Source organism: Lycium barbarum, chromosome 10 (genome assembly GCF_019175385.1).
Source record: "Lycium barbarum isolate Lr01 chromosome 10, ASM1917538v2, whole genome shotgun sequence".
NCBI classification, from domain to species: Eukaryota; Viridiplantae; Streptophyta; class Magnoliopsida; order Solanales; family Solanaceae; genus Lycium; species Lycium barbarum.
The window spans coordinates 29541437-29552403 of NC_083346.1; the positions used below are offsets into that span (position 1 = coordinate 29541437).

Here is a 10967-nt window from a genome sequence, read left to right on the forward strand (position 1 = left end):
TAATTCCTCTGTATAGTGGCACCGGCGTCGGGAGGGTGGCCACATTCTGTCTGCCGAGTCCCGTGTCAGGGACCGGATATGATATGATATGACATATGTTTCTGTACGCATTCTGTCTGTTTTGGAAATATGCATTTGACACTCTGGATTCTGTACTCATTTTCTGTAACCATTATGATTTGACTTCTGTGATTCCGCTTTACATATTCAGTACATATTTCGTACTGACCCCCTTTCTTCGGGGGCTGCGTTTTTATGCCGCGCAGGTACAGACGACAGGTTTGTTGATCCACACGTTTAGGATCCTATTTCTTCTATTTGGGGCGCTCTCTTCTACAGAGCCCATCTTTTGGTACAGTCTGTCACTGCTATCTGGATATGTACTTTGTTCAGGGTATGACGGGGCCCTGTCCCGTCTTATGATTACGATATGTTCTGTAGAGGTCTGTGGATACATCTGTGTGGGTTCTGTACATATGTTTGGGATATTCTGTTCTGTGATGGCCTTATCGGCCTATGTGTGCCAAGTCTGTTTTTCTGCTAAATTCTGTAGCGACCACTAATATTATTATTATTATTATATTATTATTCTGTTAATATGCTAATTTGGGGTATCGGGTACGTATAGGTGCCCAGCTCGGGCACTGGTCGCGGCCCACGGGGTTGGGTCGTGACAGGTGGCGTCAAATGAAGAGGGATATAGCCGATTTTGTGGCTAAGCATAGTAAATGTCAGCAAGTTAAGTATGAGCACCAGCGACCCGATATTGTACTTCGTAGGATGACCATTCCAGAGTGGAAGTGAGAGAGGATTGCCATGGATTTTGTTGTGGGTCTCCTAAAGACCCTGGGTAAGTTTGACTCGATTTGGGTGAAGTTGAACAGTTGACTAAGTTCGCTCATTTCATTGGAGTTCAGATTTCCTATACTGTAGAGAAGTTAGCCAAGTTATACATTCGTGATATTATGCGATTGCATGGGTTACCCATTTCTATCATATCTGATCGAGGTACTATCTTCACTTCCCATTTTTGAAAAGCTTTTCATGAGGAGTTGGGTACCCGATTAGATCTTAGTACAACTTTCCACCCCAGACCGATGGGCAGTCCAAGTAGACCATTCAGGTGCGCGAGGATATGTTGAGAGCTTGCGTTATTTATTTTGGTGGTCATTGGGATCAGCAATTGTCGTTGGCAGAGTTTGCGTACAATAGCAGTTATCACTCGAGTATCGACATGGCGCCTTTTGAGGCTTTGTATGGTAGGAGATATAGATCTCTGGTTGGCTGGTTTGATGCATTTGAGGTTCAACCTTGGGGTACGGATCTATCGAGTGAGTCTCTTGTGAGAGTAAGGGTTATTCATGCCAAACTTTTGGCAGCTCAGAGTCAACAAAAGATATATGCGGACTAGAAGGTCCGATATTTCGCTATTGGTGACCAGGTTCTATTGAAGATCTCACCCGTGAAGGGTGTTATTAGGTTTGGGAAGAGTGGAAAGTTGAGTCCTAGGTAAATTAGGCCATTTGAGATTCTTGACCGTATGGGCTATGTTGCTTATGTGTTAGCCTTGCCGCCAGGCTTGGCGGGAGTTCATCCAGTTTTTTATGTGTCTATGCTGAAAATGTACCATGCCGATAGTACCTATATTGTTTGTTGGGATTCGATATGGCTTGATGAGAATTTGACCTATAAGGAGGAACCTATTGCGATTTTGGATAGGTAGGTTCAAACGTTGAGGTCCAAGGAGATTGCTTCTATGAAGGTGCAATGGAAGCATCATCCTGTTGAGGAGGCCACTTGGGAGACTAAGTCCGATATGCGTAGCTGATATCCTCAGTTGTTCTCTAATTCAGGTACTTCTCCATTCCTTTTCCTTCATCGCTCGAGGACGAGCAATAGTTTAATTTGTATTTGTTATAACGACCCGCTTAGTCGTTATAGTCCTTTCGGCACTGTCTGACCTTTTCCTGAGCTTGTTAGCTCACTTTTGACCCGAGGAGACCATTGACACACTTCCGGAGGTGTTCGAGCTTGATTTGTGTGGCTTTTTGTGAAAATTTGGCTTTAAGCGTAAAAGAGTTGACTCAAAGTTGACTTTTGGGTAAACAGACCTTTTCGGAAATCTTTCAATTCCGACAGGTTCGGATAGTCATTTAGAACTTGTGTACATATCTGATTAGGTTCCCAATGCACTCGGGTGCATTTTAAGACTTGGGTTGGGAAGTTAGAAGTAAGGTATCGGGGGTTAACTCGTACAACGCGACCTCCGTTAGGAATTCCGAGGCTATGAGTGCATTCATAGCGTATTTTTATGTTTGCCTATGTATTTGGTATGTGAGCAGATGGCTTTGGGAGTTAGCCAAAAATTCGGGTTGAAAGTATGAAACTTGGTGTTATTTTGGTGTCTAGTGCCCGCTTTGGCGGCACCAATACCGTGGTACCGCTACCGCTATAACGGTCACCCTGTCGCAGGAGTGTTCTGTTCAAATTTGGCTTAACCGCTATAGCAGTCAAGGGACCGTCGAAGCGGTGACGTTGAAGCAGCATAATGGCGTGACGCTAAAACGGCCTGATGGCGTGACGCTGAAGCGGCCTGATGGTCGCAGAAGCGGGTATCGGGCAGTTAAGTCATTAAATGAAGTGTTAAAAGCCCTAAGTCCCTCATTTATTACTTTTTTTGAAATCTGGGCTATTGGGAGAAATTCTAGGATATTCTTAGAGGAAATTCTTGGTGGTAAGTTCTTCTAATCCCTTTACTATGCCATTGTCCTTAATCATCTTAGAATTCCTTTATCTTGATAGTTCATTAAGTGATTGAAGATTAAAAGTGGGTTCAATGAGTTATTCTTTCTAGGCTTTTAAATCATGATTTGTTGGTTGGGTTAGCTTTTTTAAGCATTGAATTGATGAATAGAATCCTTTATTTCATGATCCTTTCTAATTTGTGGCTAAATTTTTGGAATTGGAGTTTAGGGTTTATACCCAAATTTGGGCGTTTTTCCTAGAATCCAAAATTAAGTGGATTATTGATTACTCTAGCTTGCTATTGATGGAAATTGATCACCTAGAGCTTTAATTTCATGTTTGAACCCCTAGATTCCTAATTTCACCCTTCTAGTTGATAAAAAAACCCATTCTATAGGTTGGGGATTTAGGTCTTGAACAGAAGTAGGGTTTGTTTGATGTTCTTCTTGATTCGAATGTGCCCAGACTTTCTCTATCTTGAGGTTCAATGGAAAAGAAAGTCTGAGGAGTGATTGTTGGTGATATTGCTGCTCGGCCTTCTAGGTAGGTTACGGTTTACCCTATGGTAAGACTTCTTTTAGCGAAGCATATATTTAGATGAAATTGTCGGAGCAAGCATGTAAACCTTCAAGTATGAAGTTGGGTTGCATATTGTCTTAGGTTTTGCCTTGTTGTGTGATTGGGGGTAGCCACCCCGTTGTGTTGTGACTTATCTTGTTCTATTGTTGTTGGCTTGATCCCATGTGTAGATAGTAGGTATTGGAGACTATTGATATATCATGACCATGATATTGTAATATCTTACTTGTTGACGTTTGATGCGAGGATAGTGTTCGATTACGGCTTATTGTGTAGCCTTTTAATGATATTGTTGGTATGCCCATGTGTGGAACTTGTGATATTGATTTGATTATTGATACATTGCACGCATTCTCATCCTTCAAGATATACTGTTGATACATTGATGATACTTGAGGACACACTGTTATGAGCTGGGCACGGTTGGATGGGAGTGATGTGAGGATCGATGTCTGATGGTTATCCCGGAATTGAGGTTATGTTTAGCTATTATCAAGGTTTTTGCAAGAATCGTGAGGTAGCAGTTGCCGAGGTTGTTGCCGGAACCGAGTGGTACATGGAGTTCGCGGAACCTAGATGTGATGTTCCATCATCAGAGTACATGTGTACACAACATATGCATTGCATACACATTTCATACATTATTGCATGGCAGTGTACTATGGCTCCGATTGTGATAAACTGTGATGTACTTGTGATATACAGATTCTGACTGACTATTTGGGACTTGGCACAATTGGGTTTAGATGCTAAACATGGGTGATGAGGTGTACTTACATTCTGGCTCGTGTTTGACTTATACCTTATTGATTTACCTGTTTATCTTACTTTATGGACGTGATATGTGTTAGCTAAACTTAGTCAACCTGTGATACCTACCAGTACTTGTTGTTTGTTCTGACCCGCACTTGTTGCTTTCTTTTATAAATGCAAAGTTCCAAGTAGGATCGACCTCTGCTTCTCATGGCTGATAGGGCTGCAAGAGTTGCTGCTTAGAGTCTTACAGGGTGAGCACGGGGACGTCCACCGTCTTGAAGATTCTTCCTTTATTTTATGTCTTACTTGTTATTCCGAGACTTATTAAGACTATTTATGTATTATTGATATTTCCAAACTCGTAGATACAAGTTAGTTGCTTTTGTATGACAAGACAGATTTCTGAGGTGGTTTTGATGTACTCTACATATTCTATATATTATTATGCTACACTTACGTATTTCTTTCTCTTCTTCTTACTTATTTATTATTTCTTGCATTTGAGATTGTTAGAATAAGGGTTCGCCTACCGAGGTGGGAAAAGTAGGTGCTTGCACGACTTAGCTAAATTGGGTCGTGACAAGATTGTTCCAATGGAAAGATTGATGGAAATCTTTGCCGGATTTGTGATTATGTTAATGGAAAGATTAATGACAAAGACTATGGAAACGTATGATAAGGCAGTGAACGAAAGCAGTCAGCTCTGGCTATGTGCAGAGTGGCTAATAATGCATATCATATCACACAGTTGATTCTTCGATTGTGATTTACTTGAGTTGTTGTCTGATTTACGCTTAAGTGCAAATTTATGTTATGTGACGGATAGAAGAGTTGTATGCTCATAGGCTAACAGAGGCACTTGTCGATTAGAAGCTCTCACATAGGCTTATAACTTGAGGTTAAGATGATTCATTCGATTAATATTACTGTGGACTAATGGCGGTTAAGTGTGGTGATGGCAATTCGTAAACTAGTCCTCGTCTCCGTTCTGGATAGGGTCAATCGATGATGCATGTTGTGTACCCGTTGATTTTGTAGTCACGCTACACTTGCTTCACCTTTTGTGTGCAGGTTTGGTATCCATGCTAACGGCTTTTGAGGATGTTCAACCGGCCGAGGTGGATACTATGTCGGATAGTCAGGAGGAGCTGCATGCAGATCCGTAGCACCGGATTCTCTTCCATTTTTGTTTATGTCTTTTCTATCTAGACAGTGTATTTTTTATTACTTTAGACTTGTATTCAAACATAGAAGTTCTTGTACTAGTGGCACCGGCTTTTGGGAGTTATATTACTTATTCATTTTTTTTTATGATTATAAAGGCTTAAATTCGTATGCTTATTTCTGTGCTTAATAATTATTTACCAGCTTTAAATAGGGTTGTGGATGGCTTACTGACTAGGGAGAATTAGTGCCTTCACGGCTTTTAAATTGGATCGTGACATCAAAACACTGCTTTTAGACATACTAGGGAAAGAAAAAGGAAATTTAATTCAATTTATGAAAAGTACTAAAACATAACAAGAAATAGCTGCAGATTGTTTTACTAATTTTTTATGAAACGAAAATAGACATTTTACACTGATGAGATGTCCTCCCTTATGGTAATTAAGTGAAGTTTTAATCATCTTGGGATCCATATTGAAGTTTATCAGTTCCTTCTTAGCTAAAATTTCTATTTGTATAAGCCAAAGAGGAAGAAGGAACGACACATTAATTGAGTTTATGATATCTATTATAATGTTGTTGCGTCATGTTTTTGGGTTAAAGGTCACAATTTAACCCTAATTGGTGATTTTTTTTTTATCCAAATCAATTCTTTGAGTAAATCAAGATTTACTTTCAAAGAAGAAGAGATCTTGGCTTTTAGCTTAGGTTCATCTCTTTATTCACCCAATTTTTCTTTCCATCATCTCATCTTCCCTTTATTAACCCTATCGGAAAGTCTATAGGCATAAGCTAAAATGGAAGAACGAACAACGACCACTTAGAATTTAATTATGTCATACTAAATAATTTTCACGGGTTATATTTAGCAGCCAAAAAGCCACAATTTATTAAACCTAGTTGAATCTTCCGTCTTCCTTTATTCACCTTATAACTATAAGAAAGTCTAATTTGGAGTCGTTTTCCCTAAAAGACCCCTTTTGTAGCATTAAAATGACCTCGCCTCCGCACAAGCTAGAATCGTGCCTAGCTAGTTAATACTATTTTTGTTTTATTGGACCAGTGAGCTCTTGTGAAATCGTATATTTGAAAATTTTTAATAGCATGTAATTGCAAGAATTTATATATAAAAAATTATGATGATATGCGATTTATTTTATTTTGATGCCTTAGGATATTCCAATAACTTGTTTATGAAGTATGGGTTGCTCATTTGGTAAAATTATATAAGAGTTGGAGCATTTCTTTTATAGTTTTCACGGATTATGAGATTTTCATGTTTACATGAAAATTACCACTTTTGAAATTGAAATTGCATGTCCAAAACATCATTTCAACTTTAAGTCAGCCTCTACACAAATAAATGATTTGAAGTTCATATCCAAACACCAAATCATGATATAAAGTATCAAAAAGTATTCCTCCATTCATCTTAAAACAACAACACTGTTTACCATTTGAAAAATTAAACAATCTATTTTTCCAATCATTCCTTGAAATACAACACCTACGTAGATGTGTTTTGAGACATTTCTAACAAATGAAATCACTTATTCATATTTAATTAAGTCTCTCTTTTATAACCGAGATCCTAACATTTTTCATGTGTCACCTAACATTCTTGTGCGAAGCTGTAGCGGCAACGTACATATAGCGCAATTTACGCTAAAATAGTAAAATTAGTTCATTACTCCAACTTGGTAAAATCATAGAAAGAACCAAATAAAAAAAATAAAAAAAGGAGAAGCGAATTAGATGTTTCATCAAGTCAACTTATATTTAATTGATAACAAAGGACAAGGCTAATAGACAATAAATAAATTGCCAATTGGGACTGAGAGAGTCCAGCAGTAGTCCATTACTTTTGGCAAGTCTGTACCCCAAGACCTAACCTTGAACACATTGAACGAATCACCTGAAGAATAATACCTCCTACAATATACTACCTGAAATGGTGCCATTTCAATGCTCGAATGGTAAAGAAAAGTACCCAAGATATTGAGCGGCGAAAGAATCTCCATTATAAACCTCATGAAAGCCTCCACAGGCAAGGACCACGCCGATAACACCTCTTGTTCACTATATCGGTCAAATCTTCCTTTAAATTAGCTCAAATACCTAAATCTCCATTTTTCCATGCCCGAAACATCCTTCTAAACAGATTCTCATATAACTAAACTGCCTCCGCTTGAAATACAAGATTTTGATTAAAACCACAACTCTGAACGTAATAGACTTGATTCCACATATGCCATCATAGTCACCATAATTTTCTAGTCATAGTCGAAATCTATTGCCAAGCCTGTACCGATAAAATATACTGATTCTACTTATCTCTGTTCCACACCATCCAAAGTCTTATTTAGTACCAAGAATCCTTAGAAAAGGGATCAATTCTTGTTCTCAGCCAATTCTAAGCATTTTCGTAAAAAACTCGTCTTATCCAAGGCCAATTACACTAATTCCAAATCTGTTAGATCTGTTACATCGAACTGGTGCAACTGAGTAAAAAGTCGCTGTCTAAATGCTCCTAATTCTCTTAATGACGAAATATGCACATCACTCTAGTGATCTACTATCATGCCAAATCTGTAGAAAGAAAACTGATCACCTAAAAGTCTTTCCATATCCATTCAAACCCCCTCAATACATTTTCAAGTTTCTATGTAAACCATTAGAATTATCCATGTTGCTTTCTTTAACAAAATATGATCAAACCGACTTGCAAACTTCAATAAGGTTTGGGAAACCTGCCATATGTAATGACCTATTAGGTCATTTTGGTTTTTGGTTTATTTTTCCCCTCTTGACCCTTTTTCTAGCTTCTTTATTGTATATTTGACTTCTGGGGACGGGTGGCGCTATTTCTGAGGCATTTAGATGAGGTTTGGGTAAAAACATGGGATTTTTTGAAGTTCATAAGTCTTTGGTTGACCAAGTCAACATCAGGGGTAACTGAGTCTTTTTGAAAGTTACATCAATTCTATTAGGTCCAGAATATTGATTATCACTTTGTTGAGTAGCTGGTTCGGTTCCCGAGGGACTCAGCGATATTTTTGACCTTTGGTTGGAAATCTAGTTTTATTAGAATTTGAGTTGACCTCGGTCAACACCGGGTCAAGGTGATCTCTTTAGGGAATTCCGAGTGCACGATTCAGTTTGTAGCATATTTTAGAACTGGTTTGAATATTTGGTTTGTGTCCGAGAGGTTCGGAATGAGTTTCGGGTCTAGATCTACTGCGGGTATTAATTACTGTATCTTAGTATGTATCTGCAATCTTGAAGCAGAATGAATGAGAACTAAAAGTTGTTTAGTTTCTCTCTCTGCGACTCCACCATGGCAGAGTAGAAACTATAAGAAATTGGAGAGAAGAAGTCATTTGATTAGGTTAATTGATTGTGTGGCTGTTACATTTGATAAAAAATCTTTATTTTTACATTTAAAATATCTAAATATAAAATACAAGAATCTTTATAGGGTCATTTTCTTCTACTCACATTTTAAAAGAGTTATGTTGAACCACTTCATCCGTTAAAAATTATAATGAGGTACATCTAGAGAAACTATGACCTTTTCGGCCGCGGAAGTTTGAGACAATGAATAGCCTATATATTTCGGTTTAATTTTTACCAAATTTGTACTACTATTAATTGTCATGGTAAGATTTTCACTTACTCATTTATTATCATGTTCCCCTAACCCCCTTTTTTTGGTCTCTTTATTTGAATATCTGCTCCTTTCGAAGGCACAATGAATAGGAAAAGCCTATTTATGATGCATGGGGATACATTGATCTAGCAGACCTTGGATGTGGAAGGAACCTTCATACCTCGCGAAGGGAGAACAAAAAGAGTAGAAGAAATTGAACTTAAAACATATACGTATAGATATAATTTTTAGTGTTGGAGTGCAGAAATCAATTCTAGACAATAAATTTAAAGCAGAACATTTGCATTTCGTACATATATAAAGTCAGCAAAATAATGAATCTTCTTTGTTGTTTTAAATATTATCTGTTTTATATTGATGCATTCTTACTAGTCTACAGTAAAAAGTTTGGAACTAAAATTTAACCGATATATATATATTCTAGATTTTTTAAAGCAAAGATACCACCTTTGGAAACCACACTAACAACAACAACAATAATAAAGGGGCAAGTAAATATTAGAGTGTCTAGTAAACATGAAAAAAAATTGATCATAAATTTCATAAGCGAACGGAAAACAGACCGAAAAAAAATGAAACAACAGATCATAGACGGACACTTCAAGTGAGGGAAAAATAAAGCTATGTGGAGAGTCCTTTAATACAACGTAGAAAAGCAAACAGTAAAAGAGGCAGACAGTGCATGAGACAGCATAAAAAAAGTACTAAAAGTGACAAACAACCATTCTAGGTCCTTAGAACATTAAAGTTGTTGAAGTGAACATTAAAGTTGGATCTTGAACATTGAAGTTGTTGAAGTATGAATCATCAAAAAATCTATTAAATCATCATTGTTCTAGTTCAGCATCTCAGCGAATCCTGGACTCTGTGGAAATTCATAGGAATAGTTTTGGTAGTTATCCATTGGCCCCTCAAAGTTGGTCTCACCCGCAAGCACCGACGGAGCCATCAGACCAACCACCGATGCTGGAGCCACTGGAGGATAAAACAGAGAAGAAATTGGCCCCTCGAAGCTGGTCCTACAATGAACCATTGATCCAACAATGGTTGCATTTGATGCGGAACCCTCTCGATTGGCCTTCACTTTAATAAGTTCGCATGCCCATTGGAGGTTTTGGTTAATCACGTAACTTAAGTCTTTGAGATCGTTAGGTTTAATGTTAGCGGGTATATCTTTTCCCTTCAACACTTCATACATCTTTTTTGTGAACTCCTTCTCCCTGTACTGCTTCCTCACCTTCCACAGTTGATCCTCCCAACTTTTTTATCCTTTTTTCGATGAAGTCTTCTAGTGTCACCCTATTTTTTGATTGCTCCAATTCTGATAGCTCCCTAAACTTTGTAAAGGTATTAATGACAGCATCATGATTTGGAAACACCTTAGGTTCATCATGGTAAGGACTATAGACGACGGTAACAGTTTCAACATCACAAAGCGTGCTTAGTTCCTGAGCCTTTTTCAAGTATCCTTTTTGTCTTTTCTTGTATGAGGCTTTCCTCTCAGTGATACTTTCAATCAAAGAAAGATTCACTCTCGTTCTAACCATGGCTAAAGAGGAGGGAAAGGGGTAGGAGAAATTAGTTTGTTTGGATATCATGATCAAATGGTTTTGTTGTTTTTGTTGTTGCGCGTTTCTTCCCCTAGAATTCTCTCCTATTTGTAGGGAGAAATTTGATTCTGTAAAATTTTGAATAGTTTGAATTAGAGGATTCTTAGTTATCACAATTAGTAATTCAGGCCTGAAAAATAAATGAGGCGGAATAGTTACCAATTTAGATATTATCTCATGAATTATAAGAAGTTTTGACCTTGATTTTATGCTGACCAATTTTTTTGGAGTCAAACTTTGGTTATTAGGGGAATAATTTAGTTGAAAACTTTATGTAATATCCATAAAAGATTGTCATAGCGTAAAAACAAATGTGCTTTCTTACCAATTTCAATCATCAAGATAGTAAAAAAAACAATCAATTTAATGGTTAGTATTAAAATATTTAATTATATATTAAATTATGATGTGTATGATTATAGCCGTCGCAGCCTTTATAG

General features: G+C 37.5%; 1 protein-coding gene across 1 annotated transcript; it reads right to left on the bottom strand.

Annotated features, from left to right (window-relative positions):
• Window positions 1-9516: 9516 nt before the first annotated feature.
• Window positions 9517-10472, bottom strand: LOC132616173 (agamous-like MADS-box protein AGL80). Its single transcript, XM_060330782.1, has one exon. The coding sequence runs from the start codon at window positions 10462-10464 to the stop codon at window positions 10108-10110; it is 357 nt and encodes a 118-aa protein (XP_060186765.1). The 5' UTR covers window positions 10465-10472; the 3' UTR covers window positions 9517-10107.
• Window positions 10473-10967: the final 495 nt, after the last annotated feature.

Coding starts and splice junctions, on each gene's coding strand:
- LOC132616173 (XM_060330782.1), bottom strand. CDS start 10,464: ATGGTTAGAACGAGAGTGAATCTTTCTTTGATTGAAAGTATCACTGAG.